Source organism: Lepidochelys olivacea (assembly GCF_965140295.1).
Source record: "Lepidochelys olivacea isolate rLepOli2 genome assembly, chromosome: 2".
Taxonomy (NCBI): domain Eukaryota; kingdom Metazoa; phylum Chordata; order Testudines; family Cheloniidae; genus Lepidochelys; species Lepidochelys olivacea.
Window position 1 is genome coordinate 187319517 of NC_140412.1, and position 17383 is coordinate 187336899.

The 17383-nt window shown below is 51.0% G+C and overlaps 2 protein-coding genes across 6 annotated transcripts in view; both read left to right on the forward strand.

Annotated features, from left to right (window-relative positions):
• Positions 1–418: 418 nt before the first annotated feature.
• The window catches only part of GLB1 (galactosidase beta 1), a 69713-nt gene continuing 52748 nt past the window's right edge, over positions 419–17383 (forward strand). The window contains exon 1 of one of the 3 annotated variants that reach the window (XM_084620621.1): positions 419–436. Coding sequence is in view for 1 of the 3 variants with exons in the window: in XM_084620619.1 (XP_084476745.1) it covers positions 4327–4392 (66 nt within the window). In the remaining 2 variants the exon portion in view is untranslated. Of the gene's footprint in view, positions 437–4277; positions 4393–10903; positions 10972–17383 lie in introns of those variants that run through there. The other 2 variants (XM_084620619.1, XM_084620620.1) reach the window with 2 other exon arrangements.
• On the forward strand, positions 4272–10971 carry TMPPE (transmembrane protein with metallophosphoesterase domain). Of its 3 annotated transcripts, XR_014710428.1 has the most exons (3): positions 4272–4392; positions 8098–9652; positions 10904–10971. XR_014710428.1 is itself a non-coding variant. In XM_084620622.1 (2 exons), the coding sequence occupies exon 2, from the start codon at positions 8192–8194 to the stop codon at positions 9509–9511; it is 1320 nt and encodes a 439-aa protein (XP_084476748.1). In that variant the 5' UTR covers positions 4272–4392; positions 8098–8191; the 3' UTR covers positions 9512–10892. The 3 variants fall into 3 exon arrangements, 2 of the variants coding, with proteins under 2 accessions (XP_084476748.1, XP_084476749.1); XM_084620622.1 differs by lacking the exon at positions 10904–10971 and having other exon boundaries at positions 8098–10892; XM_084620623.1 differs by lacking the exons at positions 4272–4392; positions 10904–10971 and adding an exon at positions 7492–7522 and having other exon boundaries at positions 8098–10892.

Genomic DNA, 17383 nt, shown 5'->3' on the forward strand with positions numbered 1-17383 from the left:
GTGCGCTTCCCCTGGGGGTTTTGTGTCGGGGTGTGTGCGTGCGTGTGTGTGCGTGCAGTTTGTGAGGGCGTCATGTGAGGAGGGAGTGCGTGGTGAGAGGGGAGCGGGGGTGTATTTGTGGGGGGTGGGGAGGAGGGTTGGTCGCGGTGCGTGTGGGCCGGGGGTCGTGGGGTGCGTATGGTGCTGCGGGGCGTGAGCCTGGGTGTGTGGAGGCTGGGGTGCGAGGCCGGTGTTGCGTGCGTGCGTGCGTGCGCGCGTGCGTGAGCGCGTTGCGGTGCCGGTGTGGGGGCGGGGGGTGAAGGCGTGGAGCAGGCAGGGCGGTGTGTGTGGGCTCGCTTAAAGGCAGGCAAAGCGGCAGGCAGCAGCGTCTACGGCCATACCACCCTGAACACGCCCGATCTCGTCTGATCTCGGAAGCTAAGCAGGGTCGGGCCTGGTTAGTACTTGGATGGGAGACCTCCTGGGAATACTGGGTGCTGTAGGCTTTTGCCGGCCGCTGCCGCTGCCCGGCTGCAGGTCTCCCTGCGGCACAGGCTTTTGCCGCCTGGTCCTCGCTTGCTTGCGCAGAGGTCTCGCAGGCCGTAGCCACCTCGCCCGCCGCAGCCCAGGGCGAGGGCTTGGGGCGCCCGGCCCCGTGGCGTCTTTGTTTTTCTTACCAGGCGGCGCTCTTGCCCCCTTGGCAGCAGGTGTGGGAGGCCAGGTGGCCGAAGCGGCGGCAGGCGCCCCAAGGCCTGTCTGCCCTCGCGCTCCCTGCCCGCCTCTGGAGGCTGGGAGAAAGGAAAGCCAGAAGCCTTGCCGTGCGGCGCAGCCCGGGCCTTTGGGCTGGCTGGTTGAGGGAAGCCCTTTGCCAGCCTGCCTCCTTGGCAGCTGGCCCTTTGAAAGTGAGGGGAGGGAGGCAGCCGCTGTCCTTTTGGCCGGGAAGGCTGCCTGCGGGCCTGGAGCAGTCCCTGCCTCGGCTTCGGGGCCGTTAAGTGGGAAAGGTGGGTGCTGGTCGCCTCTGGGCTGGTCTCCCTGAGGAGGCGGCGGTGGCCCATCCTGCCTCCCCCGGGGCCTTGCGAAGCGGGAGACGGGTCAGGGGGAGGCCCCCGGGGGGCGCGTCCCGGGTTTCCCGGAGCGAGCAAAAGGCAGGCCAAGTGCGGGAGGGCGTCCCCAGGGAGGCGTGAGAGCTGTGGCGAGGACCGGGAGCTGTGAGGAAAGGCGAGCGGGCTGTGCGGGAGCTGCCCCTGCGAGGTGCGTGCAGGTGAGGGGCGGGAGCGGGCGTGCGGGCGGGCGGCAGCCCCGTCCCGGGCGGTGCGCTTCCCCTGGGGGTTTTGTGTCGGGGTGTGTGCGTGCGTGTGTGTGCGTGCAGTTTGTGAGGGCGTCATGTGAGGAGGGAGTGCGTGGTGAGAGGGGAGCGGGGGTGTATTTGTGGGGGGTGGGGAGGAGGGTTGGTCGCGGTGCGTGTGGGCCGGGGGTCGTGGGGTGCGTATGGTGCTGCGGGGCGTGAGCCTGGGTGTGTGGAGGCTGGGGTGCGAGGCCGGTGTTGCGTGCGTGCGTGCGTGCGCGTGTGCGTGAGCGCGTTGCGGAGCCGGTGTGGGGGCGGGGGGTGAAGGCGTGGAGCAGGCAGGGCGGTGTGTGTGGGCTCGCTTAAAGGCAGGCAAAGCGGCAGGCAGCAGCGTCTACGGCCATACCACCCTGAACACGCCCGATCTCGTCTGATCTCGGAAGCTAAGCAGGGTCGGGCTTGGTTAGTACTTGGATGGGAGACCTCCTGGGAATACTGGGTGCTGTAGGCTTTTGCCGGCCCCTGCCGCTGCCCGGCTGCAGGTCTCCCTGCGGCACAGGCTTTTGCCGCCTGGTCCTCGCTTGCTTGCGCAGAGGTCTCGCAGGCCGTAGCCACCTCGCCCGCCGCAGCCCAGGGCGAGGGCTTGGGGCGCCCGGCCCCGTGGCGTCTTTGTTTTTCTTACCAGGCGGCGCTCTTGCCCCCTTGGCAGCAGGTGTGGGAGGCCAGGTGGCCGAAGCGGCGGCAGGCGCCCCAAGGCCTGTCTGCCCTCGCGCTCCCTGCCCGCCTCTGGAGGCTGGGAGAAAGGAAAGCCAGAAGCCTTGCCGTGCGGCGCAGCCCGGGCCTTTGGGCTGGCTGGTTGAGGGAAGCCCTTTGCCAGCCTGCCTCCTTGGCAGCTGGCCCTTTGAAAGTGAGGGGAGGGAGGCAGCCGCTGTCCTTTTGGCCGGGAAGGCTGCCTGCGGGCCTGGAGCAGTCCCTGCCTCGGCTTCGGGGCCGGTAAGTGGGAAAGGTGGGTGCTGGTCGCCTCTGGGCTGGTCTCCCTGAGGAGGCGGCGGTGGCCCATCCTGCCTCCCCCGGGGCCTTGCGAAGCGGGAGACGGGTCAGGGGGAGGCCCCCGGGGGGGCGTCCCGGGTTTCCCGGAGCGAGCAAAAGGCAGGCCAAGTGCGGGAGGGCGTCCCCAGGGAGGCGTGAGAGCTGTGGTGAGGACCGGGAGCTGTGAGGAAAGGCGAGCGGGCTGTGCGGGAGCTGCCCCTGCGAGGTGCGTGCAGGTGAGGGGTGGGAGCGGGCGTGCGGGCGGGCGGCAGCCCCGTCCCGGGCGGTGCGCTTCCCCTGGGGGTTTTGTGTCGGGGTGTGTGCGTGCGTGTGTGTGCGTGCAGTTTGTGAGGGCGTCATGTGAGGAGGGAGTGCGTGGTGAGAGGGGAGCGGGGGTGTATTTGTGGGGGGTGGGGAGGAGGGTTGGTCGCGGTGCGTGTGGGCCGGGGGTCGTGGGGTGCGTATGGTGCTGCGGGGCGTGAGCCTGGGTGTGTGGAGGCTGGGGTGCGAGTCCGGTGTTGCGTGCGTGCGTGCGTGCGCGCGTGCGTGAGCGCGTTGCGGAGCCGGTGTGGGGGCGGGGGGTGAAGGCGTGGAGCAGGCAGGGCGGTGTGTGTGGGCTCGCTTAAAGGCAGGCAAAGCGGCAGGCAGCAGCGTCTATGGCCATACCACCCTGAACACGCCCGATCTCGTCTGATCTCGGAAGCTAAGCAGGGTCGGGCTTGGTTAGTACTTGGATGGGAGACCTCCTGGGAATACTGGGTGCTGTAGGCTTTTGCCGGCCCCTGCCGCTGCCCGGCTGCAGGTCTCCCTGCGGCACAGGCTTTTGCCGCCTGGTCCTCGCTTGCTTGCGCAGAGGTCTCGCAGGCCGTAGCCACCTCGCCCGCCGCAGCCCAGGGCGAGGGCTTGGGGCGCCCGGCCCCGTGGCGTCTTTGTTTTTCTTACCAGGCGGCGCTCTTGCCCCCTTGGCAGCAGGTGTGGGAGGCCAGGTGGCCGAAGCGGCGGCAGGCGCCCCAAGGCCTGTCTGCCCTCGCGCTCCCTGCCCGCCTCTGGAGGCTGGGAGAAAGGAAAGCCAGAAGCCTTGCCGTGCGGCGCAGCCCAGGCCTTTGGGCTGGCTGGTTGAGGGAAGCCCTTTGCCAGCCTGCCTCCTTGGCAGCTGGCCCTTTGAAAGTGAGGGGAGGGAGGCAGCCGCTGTCCTTTTGGCCGGGAAGGCTGCCTGCGGGCCTGGAGCAGTCCCTGCCTCGGCTTCGGGGCCGGTAAGTGGGAAAGGTGGGTGCTGGTCGCCTCTGGGCTGGTCTCCCTGAGGAGGCGGCGGTGGCCCATCCTGCCTCCCCCGGGGCCTTGCGAAGCGGGAGACGGGTCAGGGGGAGGCCCCCGGGGGGCGCGTCCCGGGTTTCCCGGAGCGAGCAAAAGGCAGGCCAAGTGCGGGAGGGCGTCCCCAGGGAGGCGTGAGAGCTGTGGCGAGGACCGGGAGCTGTGAGGAAAGGCGAGCGGGCTGTGCGGGAGCTGCCCCTGCGAGGTGCGTGCAGGTGAGGGGCGGGAGCGGGTGTGCGGGCGGGCGGCAGCCCCGTCCCGGGCGGTGCGCTTCCCCTGGGGGTGGGGTTGCCTCGGGTGTGGTGACGGTGTGTGTGAAAATGGCATGCTGAAATTGCCAATGTTTGGAATCGTAGTTTCGTTTCTTCTGGTGTATACCGGGGCCGGAGAGGTCCTGGGTTTGGGAATACCTGTTAGGGGAGGGGAAGGAAGCGAGGCCTTGGAAGTGTGGTGCTGTTAGCAGCTCCCGCCTTCCCTTTCCTTTCGATCAGGAGCTGCAGTGTCCTTTGGGCCACGTGCGGGGAGGTGCGGATCCCCCTGTCCCGCCCCGTGCTGTGCGTCTGTGCCGGGGGCTTTTATAGTCCTGCCCTGGGTGAGCGGCGTGGCGCGGCGCTGCAGGCAGGGGGGCGGCGCAGCCGCGTCTCCCCGTCAGCTGACTCCGGGGAGTCCGGAGACGCGGCTGGGATGGGGCGGGTCCCAGCGGCCGGCGTCTCCGGACGACCATGCTTCGCCTTCTGCTCCGCGCCGCCGCGCTGGTCGTGCTGCTTCCCGTGGGGCTCGGCGGAGCTGTAAGTGTTTCCCCGGGGAGTGAGCGCGCAGAGCTGCCGTGCTGGGGCGCGGGGCTCCCGTCCCTGGCTGGGCTCCTGCGGAAGCGGGCACGGCCCGTGCCGTCCCCTTGCGCTGCGGGAGGTGGAGGGCGCCTTGCGGGTGCTGAGTTGCTTTGAGGGCGTCCGTGGCTGCGCAGGGGGATCATGTGTAGAGACGCGGCTGGGGAGCAGGGGAAGTACTCCCTGGAGAGGAATTTGGAGCCCCATCCCCTCCCATTTCTTTTTATTTACACGCACTGCAAATATGGAGGGGGCTGAGTTGGGGCCTAGGTACAGTTGTTTGGCTCCCCACCACCTCCTCCTCGGGGCTGACTGCAGGAGGTGGGGTGCATGAGTTGGATGTGTGGCAGGCACTCCTCGTGTCCTCTGAGCCCAGATTCCATTCTCTACCTGGTGGGTTGGCTAGAGGGTGTAAAGCATATGGAGCAGGGTAGTGTCTCGGGGCAACCAGGTCTGTGTTTCCCGAGAACAGGTGTGTCTGTGTCTCCCCACTCCTCAAGCTGTGCAAATGTGCAAGGGGCTGTCTAACTCTCCACCCAAGTCCAATAGGGACCTGATGCCTGAGGAGATGGCTGGAGCCTACTGCTCCTTTATTCAGCTTGGTTGGTGGACAGGACAGATGCGGGTTGCTACGGCCTTGTCTACACTGCCACTTTACAGTGCTGCACCTTTCTCGCTCAGGGGTGTGAGAAAACACCTTGGTGAGCGCTCCAAGTTTCCGTGCTGTAAAGTGGCAGTGTAGACCATACCGCAGCGCTAGGAGCTGCTCCCCTTGTGGGGATGGTGTTTTGGTTTTGTTTTCTTACACAGCACTGGGAGAGCTCTCTCGCAGTGCTGGTGCTGCGACTCCACAGCCATGTTAAAGTCCTGCTGTGGCACGGCTTTAATGTTGCCAGTGAAGACATATCCTTAAACACTGTTACTTTTCTTAGTAGAATCCTGCCCACTTTCTCCTCGCTTGGTTATGAAGCTTTGAGGCTGACCTTTTTTGAGGCAGTGTTTGCAATTTTTTGTCTTACAGCAAGCAGATTTTGTGGCACCTTGTTTAGTGATACATTTAGGGTATGCCTACACTGGCAACTTTCTGCGCAACAAGTTATACGACTTTTATGAAAGTGCTGGAATTAAACCTCTGTTGTGTGTCCACACTGTGCTCCTTGTGATGGTGGAGCGCATCCACATTAGCAGTTCTTGCAATGGCAAAGAGAGCAGTGCATTGTGGTAGCTATTCCACTGCGCAACTGGCCCGCAGGGTGCTTTGGGAAGGGTTTCCAATGCCTCATGGGGCAGGCACAGCATCACATGATGCAGGTTTCCCAATCCCATTGTTCCATGGGCATCCGACTACATTGTGAGCTGCTTTTCAACTGAAGGCGGGGCTGGGGCAGAGTGTGACAGGGAGGGGGGGTGTGTGTGTGTACAGAGGTGGGAGGAGAGACAGTGTGTTTTGGGGGACAGTGTGTGTCAGCAGACAGCGGCAGGAAGCAAGCAGTCCTGAGGCAGGGGGTGGGGGAAACCTTGATATCAGCCCCCGCCTCCCTCCCCAGCTTGGGAGGGGTGCAGGTCTCCAGCAGAATTCAAAACAATGAGCAGAGCAACCACAACACTTCTGGAGGCCAATTGATTGCTTTGTGCGCTGTAATGTGTTTACACTGCTAATACAGTGCAAGAGCTTCTGAGCTTTAAGGCTTACAACTCTCATCAAGGTGGGTGTTTGTGGGTGGGTTGTGGGGTTTTCTTTGTTTTGTTTTTCAACGCTGCAACTGAGGAACTTCGGCGCACAAAGTGGCTTGGCAGCGTGTGCACCTCAGGAATTACACCGCAGAAAGTTGCTTTACTGCGCGGCGACTTGCCAGTGTGGACAAGGCCTTAGCTTTGCTCATTGCTTTCTGAACTCTCATCCAGAATAAAGAAAAAATCGAGGATATCCTGAAAGCCATGAATTGTCATTAAAAAAGCCCCCTGCCTCTTGGTAGGCATATTTTAGCCTTTATTATTCAGAATCTATCGTGACAAGTTATACATTAGATGACTCTAGATCTTTAATTGTCTGTCTTGAATTTGTTTTTGTGCTGTTCTGCACTTGTCTGATGGTGTCAGAGTTCTGACAATATACCAGGTAGAAAACATTAATTTACTAGCGTGGGTTGAGAACGGGGAAGGGTATCTGCCTTTTCTCTGCCTTTTTTAACATGCTTTATCATGCTACTTGCTCTTTCTATATAGATTTGCATCAGATTGCATCCAGAGTTACACAGTCTTGCTAATGGCCTATATGAGTTGCAATACTTAAGCTTAAGGCCTGAGTGAAGAGTACTATGGGAGTTCTAATGCAGCATTTCTTCTGGGTTTATGCATTTGAAGTAAACCCTTAGCATTTTTTTAAATAATCGTCTGTTTTAATGTTGTATACATATTCTAAAGAATGTTAACACACAATAAAAAGCAAAGTAACTCCATGAGAAGTTCTGGTTTAAACCGACAGCAGCTTCTAACACAGTATGTGGTCTTTTTAATTATTTTGAAAAAGCAAACACTAGTTTAAAACTTTAAATAATCAGTGTCGTGGCCTCTTGGCTTAAAAATAAAAAGGGGGTGGGGGAGAGACAGAATATCATCAGAATGCATATAAATGGGGTTTATTTATTGAGGCTGCAGGGTATAGACAAGGATGGTCTAGGTCTCAGTAGTTCTTTAGCTCCCAGACCAGACCAGGTTGATACAGAGTCTCCATAAATCCTGGCCTAGAATATGCAGGTGTGGAAGGGACTGGTGACCGTACTAATTATATAATTTAAACTAGCTTTCAAAATTCTGCTCACCATAAATGAGTAAACTATCATCTTGAGAAGTGCAGGGCTGTATATTTTTCGGCCTGGGCTGGCAAATTTTCATAACAACTTTACCAGGCTGTCTCATAGGGATTTTTGTGCATGTGCAGGTCTCATTTTTTCCCCTATGGCTCATCTGAAGAGCAGAAGTAAGGGATGAGCTGTGGGAAGTGGTTTGCATGCTCTGTGTTTGTGCTCCAGTGATCCTGAATGGCTGAAGGCTGGAACTGAATGATTGATGGTTATGTCATTATTCTGAGGTGAATGTAGTCACCATCATGGGTCAGTGATGATTTTTTTTTTTGGTTGGGCTCTTGAGACCGCAACATTATGTACCAGTGACACCTACTCTCATGGAATGGTGTCGTGTTGGAATGGAGATGGTGTTGTGCGAGGGAAGCAGATTAGGTAGTGAGTGCAAAGTGTTAATTAACTGTAGCTGTGTTTCTTGGATGGAGTAAGCAGGGTTTGGTAATATTTTATTGGTTATTGGAAAGCAATCATCACTGTATGATTTGTGAGACAATATCCCGAAATTGTGAGGAGAATTCGTATTACTGGTTTAGTATTCACAGGTTTTTGTGCTAACTTATCAATGGGAATGTTGAGGATGGGAGACTATAGAGATCAGGACTGGGTTGTCAGAGTTCTAGATGCTTTTTATTCTAAGTTGTTAAATCTTTTATAGCTATCCTTGATAGTGATAGTGGTCTCTCCACCAGCCTTGGTGTCCTGGGTGGTGGGTGCCAAATAATATCTCTCTCTGGTTTCTAGACTGGGAAGGGGGGATTGTATGTCTTAATATCAAAAAGCTGTTGTTGGTTCCTGGTTGCAGGCCAAGTTGACCAAGAAGTCCCTTCACAACCACATTCTTACCTACTGGAAACTCAAACAGAACAGGAAGGTGCAGGGACTGTCAATCGGTAGAGATGATCTCCTTCAAGCAATTGCCGCTTGAAGCAAAGGCTGCAGTGGCTGCTGGAGTTGTCTTCTTCTCCATGATGATATCCCAGACCTTCCTGGCAGAGCAACTTGAGTTCGGTACACAGAGGTGGCTGCGGAGATTACAGATGGCACTGTTTGTTAATGCGCTGATGCTCATAGGTTCTCTTTACATCTGGAGATGTATAGTGACCACATTCTACAGGCTTTCAGCTGCTTACTCCTATTGTTTCCTACCATGGAAAATAGCTGTGCTAACGTTTCTAGCTTTGGCACACTCAAGCTTTTTTACATTGCTGTTTCTTGTTGCAGAAGAGCCCTATTTCTTTTCCTTAGCTTCTTACACATGTCTAGGAGCCTATATAATCCTTATTTTCTTTCTCTTCACTCTGGGCTCTGTAGAGCAAGTTTATAAACTCTTGGTCAGCAGAGGTGCTAAGACAAGTGGTATCAATAAGAGTAGTAAAACTGTGATGAAACCTGTTTTGGTTGTTATGGTGACAGTTGCTCTGACTGCTGTTGGGTTGTTGAATGCCTCCCAGCCTCCTGCAGTGACCTCAGTGGTGATTCCTGTTCACAAACTGCCTTTGTCCATGGATGGCCTGAAGGTGGTGTTGCTATCAGATATCCACCTGGGACCCACTGTAGGGAAGACTAAACTTGCAATGGTTGTGCAGATGGTCAAAGCTTTAAAACCCGATATCACTGTGATTGTAGGTGATCTATCAGATTCTGAAGTGATGGCCATCCGACCTGCTGTTGAACCTCTTAGTGAGCTTAATTCCCCATTGGGAACTTACTTTGTCACTGGAAACCACGAGTATTATACTTCTGATGTCAACAGCTGGTTTGAATTACTGAAGTCATTTAACATTCATCCACTCCACAATGAGAATGTGAAGATCTCTTCTCCAAGGAGCAGCAATGATTGGTTCTGTCTGGCTGGGGTTGATGATATTGAAGCTCAGGTTATGCGCTATTCTGGGCATGGCATGGATTTAAAAAAAGCCCTAGTTGACTGCAGTGCTGATCATGCAATAGTACTTCTGGCTCATCAGCCACTGGCTGCAAAATGGGCTCTCCAAGATCACCCAGACATAAATTTGATTCTTTCTGGCCACACTCACGGTGGGCAAATATTCCCTCTGAATGCTGGTGCCTATTTGCTGAATCCCTTCTTTGTTGGCTTGTATAAAGTTGGGCAGAGCACTTTCGTATATGTCAGCCCGGGGACTATGTATTATGGAATTCCAATGAGGCTGGGCAGCAGAGCTGAAATAACGGAGATCATCCTGCACTCTCCCTGAATGGTCTGCCAACTTAAAAATTCTGTGTCATCTATCAGCCAGTATAACTGACGGTTTGATTCATAAGTCCCCAAGCCAAGTCCATCCCTGATGTAACTCCGGGGAAGCCAGTGAAGTTAGAGCAGTGATGGACTTGGTTCTGTAAGTCTGATGCTGATCTTTGTGCAGAAAGCACTGTTTCTTCTGCCACATAGTAGTAAGCTTATCAAACACCCATCACAGATGAGTGGAAGCGATGAATAAATCAATCAGATGAGTTATTTGTGCTATTGATATCCTGCATTTTAAAGAGATCACCATGAGATCAGTGTTTCGTTTTAAGTGTGCTTACTGTGCATGTTTAATATCTGTAATCTGTTATTAGTTCACATTCCATTTTTCACTTGTTTATTGGTGGAGTGCCGCCTAACTCATGATGATGATGTAGAGTTCACCCACTGGGAAGTGTGGTGAAACTGTGGATGCAAATTTTGCACAGTGCTCTACAAAGTCTTCATTGAGGTTTATCGAGTTGTCCTACAATGGGAAGTGAACGGGGTATTTTTAGGTGATAACAAGGATTCTGTTTAAAATTTGTATGGGGTGCCTGTAGGTGCTACTGCAAAATGACCAGTAAAGTACGATGCCTGTGCTAGGGTTGCCAATTTTGGTTGGATATATTCCTGGAGGTTTCATCACATGACCTAATCTTTAATTAAAGATTAATCTTTTAATTCCTGCAGACTCCAGAAAAATCCTGGAGGGTTGACAACCTTAGGCCCTGTGCATTTGCTCCTTTAAAATCTAGATAAAAACCTAAATCATAACAATTGGAGAGACTTTTATAGTGGGGCCGGGTGGAAACAGCTTCCTTGTTTTGCCTAAATGTAACCGGTCATCTAGTGAGTATCTAATAAAGGTCTTATAAAAGGGACATTGTTAACTTAAAACTCCCACTTCAGTGTGAGCATTCAGTACTTTACCATTGGTATGAGTAACACTTACGCCATGTCTACACTAGCCCTTTTGTCGGTCAGGGGTGTAGAAAAAAATACCCCCGACCAACATAAGTTTCACCAACAGAAGCTCCAGTGTGGACAGCGCTATGTTGATGGGAGACACTCTCCTGCCGACGTAGCTATCGCCACTCGTTGGGGGTGGTTTAATTAAGCTGACAGAAGAGCTCTTTCCTGTCAGCATAAAGCAGCTACACAGGAGACCTTACAGTGGCACAGCTGCAGAGGTACAGCTGTGCCACTGTAAGGTCTCTAATGTAGACATAACCTTAAAATCTACAATTGAAAGAATTAGTGGTGGGGACGGGACTTTTTTTCCCCAGTTATATTATTTGGGTAGGTTTAGTTAGTTTCTTTCCATTGTATATAGTAAGTTTCTTCTTTCTGTTTTGGGTAGGTTTTTTTTACCCAGCAACTGGGGAGAGAGAGAACTTAAAAACAAAGCTGCTGTGACTCAAAGGAAAGGTACTTGAAACTTTGAACTTACTTTAACATTATCTAGATTGTAAATTAATGTTTTCCCTTGACCAGAACTAGATTAGATAGCAAGTACAGTAGAACCTCAGAGTTATGAAAACCTCGGGAATGGAAGTTGTTCAAACTCTGAAATGTTCAAAATGAACAAAACGTTATGGTTGTTCTTTCAAAAGTTTACAACTGAACATTGACTTCATACAACTTTTAAACTTTACTATGCTGAAGAAAAATGCTGCTTTTATCCATCTTAATTTACATGAAACAAGCACAGAAACCTTTTCCTTACATTGTCAAATCTTTTTTTTAAACTTTCCCTTCATTTATTTTGTAGTTTACATTTAACACAGTATGTATGGTATTTGCTTTTTATTTTTATGTTTTTGTCTCTGCTGCCGCCTGCTTGTGTACTTCTGGTTCCAAAATGAGGTGTGTGGTTGACTGGTCAGTTCATAACTTTGGTGTTTAGAACTCTGATGTTCTATTGTAACTTCTGTTTGTGTATAGACTTCCTAGCACCCTGACCTCTAATTGTTCTGCTATGAAAAAAATGGCCTTTTTTTGTGTGTCTCTTTAAAGAGCACTGTCTAGAGTTTGAATCCGTACTTCAGTCTGGCATGTTTCTTAGTGCAGTTTAATATAGATAAAAAATTAATATTTGTTTGGTTTTTAATATAAATAAAACCAGGTTGTTTTGGGTTCTCCCACATTTTTCTAGGGCATGAGAATCAAAAATTGAAGTAGAATTAATTTATATTTACTGTCCAAGCTGACTGAAGTGCAAAAATAAATAAGACTTTTTTTCACTGTTTTCCCAGGTATTCTAATCTGAGATGCTATTAGTAAGTATAGATAAGGGATTTTTAATTTTTTTAAAATCTGACAGTGTCCCTTTAATTCTTTAAGCTGATACAGGATTCTCTCTCCTCATATAAACACTGTCCAGCTATTTCTCTATTCTGTTCCCACCCACCAAAACTGTGCACCCTCTTGTTCTTGAAAATTGGCTCTGGGCAAACCAACATCTTTATTAAATGGTTCTGTGCCTCTGTCTAACTCAGATGGCCCTCGTTATTGGGGTATCTGAAACACCTCACAATCTTCCTCACATCAACCCTGTGAGAGTAGAGAAGTTCTAGCAGATGAGGAACCGAGACAGAGGAAACTTGTGGCAGAGATGGGGAATTGAATCCAAGTCCCAAGCTAACCCCCTAACCACTGGACCACTTCTCCCCAGTTTACCAATGTCTAAAACAGTGATAATACACTGCACCTTCACAAAATGCTTTGTATTCATAGATTCATAGATACTAAGGTCAGAAGGGACCTTTATGATCATCTAGTCTGACCTCCTGCGCAACGGAGGCCACAAAATTTCACCCACCCACTCCTGTGAAAGACCTGGAACACCTTTCATCTGAAGGATCCCAAAACATGTCTGGGGCTCAAGTTATATCATACACTTTTTGTGTGTGTGCCTTATGTTTCTCTGACTGCTCTTTCCCTGGCTGACTTAGTGTTGCTGCTACCTGACCAGCATGAGATATGTAGATAGCCCCCAATGATAGCCTCCAGCCCCTGTTGTTTAACTCAGTGAAAGACCTGAGTTAAAATCCATATCTCCCCCTTGGTAGTGCAAAGCATTCTCTCTTGACCACTTTTTTCTAATCATTAAATTATTTGAGGATTATTGCTATGTTATGCAGCTAATTGTCTAGCTAATTACCTCCCATGGGAGGTGGGCACTGTGGTTGTTTCTGTGTTTGACATTTCAGTGCTCACTGAGAAACTGTTTATCTAGATTCCTCTCTTGCCCTTCCCAAGAAAACACATATGTGTACAAAAATCAGTATGGAAAATTGACTCCTACCACAAATAAGTAGGTGATTTTTAAATTGTTCTGTGAATATTTTCACCATTTTTTGAACATTTTTCATCTATTTTTGTTGTTTTTAATTGTGACTGTATTTCTTTGGGGTTTAATTAAATATTTTTGTTGATCTTGATTTCTTTTCTACTAGAATGCAAAATTATTGAAAAGGCTACTCGGAGCACCATTGCAGCTATACCCAAATCCTACAATCAATTTTTGTGAAAGTTATATTAGAAACCATATAAATTGGAGAATCAGTATGCATGTTTATAAATCCATAGTACTGATATAATGAATGCATTTGTTATGCTTATAAAAAGCACACGGGATCTTTTCAGGGGAGAAGGCAATATGCCGCATTTACTGAAAATATAACAGTTCGCATATGCATGCACACGTCCTGCAGATGGTCTTAATAGTTACCAGGCTGTCAATCTAATGGCCAGTTAGATTGGGCACGAGTGAGGAGTTGGGTTTTGTCGGTCGTGATCCAAAGCTCCGAGGCTTTGGGGAACTGAACCCAGAATTTCATGGCAAAACTTCCCATCTTTATAGTTGTAAATTCCCACTTGAGACCATGCATTTTGCAATGTCATCCTGTAACAGCAGACAACCCCAAGATTAACACCATTTAAGGACTAATGATTACAGGATGACATTGCAAAATGCATGAACTCAAATGGGAATTTACAGCTATAAAGATGGGGTGTTTTGCCATGAAATTCTGGGTTCAGTCCTGCAAAGCCTCAGAGCATTGGGTTGTGACGGACAGAACCCAGCTCCTCACTCGTGCCCAATCTAACTGGCCATTAGATTGACTTGAGGTACAACAGCCTGGTAACTATTAAGACCATCTGCAGGACCTGTGTGTGTGATTGAATGCATATGCTGACTGTGTTATTTTCAATAAATGCGGCGTATTGCCTTCTGCCCTGAAAAGATCCCATGTGCTTTTTATAAGCATAACACATTGAATGCTAAGATTGTTACTGTGCCAAGCAATTAATAAAAAGTTAATATTGTTCACTGGTGGAGACAAGTGTCTTCTGTAATGATCATTCAATTTACTTTGGAACTGCCTACTGATATCTATTTAGGAGTTACCTTTTTTAAAAATATTTTTAGTGCTACAATTAAACTTAATCAAGCACAAATGCAAAGTAATGTACCATGTGTCCAGGCCACTCTATGTGCTGAAGGTTTTGATATTCCTGAGTGCAAGTGAAAAGGGAATGTCACTGTATTAAACCTGTGTGTAACATGGAACATCCAAGCTGAGAACAGTGAGTCCAATGTTATCAGGTTGAGGAGATGAGTCATGTAATGTGATTGCAGGGACGGAGATGAGGAAAATTGAAGATCAAGGGGAGGGAGAGCAGAATGCATGAGTGGTTCTTAGTTGGGTTTTATATTTGAGTGGTGGTGGTGAAGACAGGCTGAGGGGGAATCTCTCTGTTGTTAAGGAGGGTATCTAATGTGTTGTGCCTGGAGTTGGATCATATGTTGTTTGATGGTCATAAAAAAGATGGCTGCATCCTCTTACCACACCTCAGAGCATTAAACAGAACAGTAGGAGAGGCAGATCAACATGTCCATGTTGATTGATATGGTAGGGGCCATATTCTGCAGGAAAAATTCCATGGACTTAAATGAGAGCTATGCCTATGTAAGGACTATAGGATCAGCACGTAAGAAGATCGTCCCCATTAATGGAATAGCTCACGTGAATAAGGTTAAGCATGTGCTTAAGTGTTTTCAGGATCAGGGCCTAAATAGCTTCCATTATCCAACTATTCATTGTCTCCTTGTCTATAGTCTTGCTTTAGAGGGAGATGAGGTGGGTGAGGTAATACCTTTTATTGGACCAAATTCTGTTCACATCCTATGGATGGGTTTTTGATTGATAGGAGTTAGATGGGAAAAAGACCCATTTGATCGTCCATTCCAGTTCCCTGTCAATACAGGATCACTTTAGCCTATCTAGTTTTAAATCTTCTCTCAAGTGATGGGGCTTCAGCTACTTCCCTTGGGAGGCTGTTCTAAAGCCTGGTCTACACTGCAAAGTTAGGTTGACATAAGTTACCTTGCGTCATGTTATTTGTGCATGTGTCCACACTCCAATTTGTCTCCAGCTGACATAAGTGCCCTGTTATATCAACACAGTCAAACCACTTCCCTAGATGGTGCGGAACCATGGTTGTCCTACTGAGGTCAATGCAGTGCGAGTGTAGACACTGCATGGCCTGTGTCAACCCTAACAGTCTTTCAGCATCTGTCCCACAATGCCCCATTCTCTGCAACAGTGACCACTCTGGTTACAATTTCAAACTCCACTGCCTAGGGGTCACAGAGACCAGAAGCCACCCCCACCTTTCAACATCCTCCCTCCCCATCCCATGTTGTTGAAATGCCTTTTCCTGAGTGCCGATGTTGGCAAACGCACCTTGTGTTAGCCCAAAACAGTTTAACTGTGGTCTATGCAGATCAGAAGATGGGCTGTCTGCAGATGCCACCCCCTCCTGCATCTATCATTGGGTGATTTATTAAGACCGAGGCAGAATAAGATGTAACACACAAATATTTATTATGCTACTAGTCAGTAAACTAGACAAGGACACCCTTCAGACAAGCTAGCTTGAACTGTGTGGGCCACTGGCTGCCACTCAGATGGACAGTCCTGAGTGACAAGCGTGCCACTCACTAAATAACTTGCAGTTGCGAGGCAGATTATGGCTGTCACATGACTCTAATTTCCCTGACCTTTCCCCTCCTTGATTTGAAAAAGGCTGAAAGGGCACTAAATCATCCGAGGAGAAGGGTATCCAAGATGGAGGCTTAGCTGTCCTTTTTACAAATCCAAGATGGACATTACATAAAACAGATCAGAAACAGATTTTACCCAGCACTAGCAGCTCTCCCTTCTTGTGTGCAGCTACCCAGCCGACTGTGCTGGCCCCACACAGACTGAGAGGTACTAGATGCACTCCAGCCTGGAGTAGACAGGTGCTTTGGATCTCCTGGGCCTGTGGGGAGAAGAGGCTGTGCCGTGTGAAAGCAAAGGAACTTCACGGGATGCCAGAAGCCCAGGGAGCACCACAATAGATCTGGTGCTGTGCCTCAGACCTGCTGCTTCTACAAGTTACTGCATGGCATACTTGGCGGAGACCCCACCAGCATCCCACAGACCTTTGTGGGTACCGCCAAGGAACCCAAGACTGAGACCCATGGTGTGTACAGCATGGAGGAGGAGTGTGGAGGAGACACAGCAGGGGATTCCAGCCATGCCGCAAGCCAGGACCTGTATGAGACTCTGACGCAGTATAGCCAGTGCCACCAGGTGAGCGTTGATGAGCCTGATGACGGGGAAGGGAACTCGGTTAAGTGTGTACATGCATTTTTCTGTGCATTCTTTAAATTTAATGATGGGACCTGGCCCAACCCCAAGTTAACAAGACACCGGTATTGACTTTTCATTTGCTCATACAAGAGCAAGTAGTGGTACAAAAAACATAGGTGGACTTCAGACTAGCAGCCGGGTTAGTCTGTATCCGCAAAAAGAACAGGAGGACTTGTGGCACCTTAGAGACTAACCAATTTATTTGTGCATAAGCTTTCGTGAGCTACAGCTCCCTTCATTGGATGCGTTCAGTGGAGTTATCTACTTGTCATTACCCTGTAGGGTTAGGCTGGGACATGTGGAGCACCTTGGTTTTGTGCATAGGGATGTCCCTTTTATCCCCCTGAGAGATCTTGATGAAACTTTCATGGAGGTACTCTGCAGTCCTTTTCCAGTGATTGCTAGGGATGGCAGCCTTATTTTGTCCTCCATGGTAGGACGTTTTCCCATGCCATTCTGTGATGACTTTGGCTGGGACCAGTGGTGGGCTGGAGCCTGTTTGCTGGAACCGGTTGTTAAATTTGGAAACCCTTTTAGAACTGGAGGGACAACCGGAGCTCCAGCCCCGGAGCACTCACGGAGTCGGCGCCTAAGGCGCCACTTTCGATGTGATCAGTGGGGGGAGCGGTCGCTCCGCCTGCTCCCCCCCCAGCTACGCTCCCCCGCCCCTAGGAGCCAGGGGACCTGCTGGATGCTTCCTGGGAGCTGCCCCAGGTAAGCACCGCCGGGACTCCCCACCTCGCTCCCTGGCAGGTCCCTCTGGCTCTTAGGGGCGGGGCGTGGTGGGCACCCACTACGGTGGCCCACAAGACCCTCCTGCCCGGTTCTGGGGGCAGTCAGGGGACAGAGAAAGGGGGTGGATGGGGCAGGGGTAGGGGGGGCGCCAAGGAATGTGGGGGGTTGGATGGGGAAGGGGTCCCAGGGGACGGGCGCGGGCCACGACCCCCTTGTGGGGTGAGGAGGGAACCGGTTAAGATTTTGGCAGCTCATCACTGGCTGGCACCATTGCAGTAAACAGGCTAGCAACATACGGGTCTGGGTCGCTTCAGGAAGCCAGTAGTAGCTGTGCTCTCTGTGCCTTTGATACCTTCCAGAGTGAGACATCCGCTTAAATCACCACTGCCTGTGGAAAA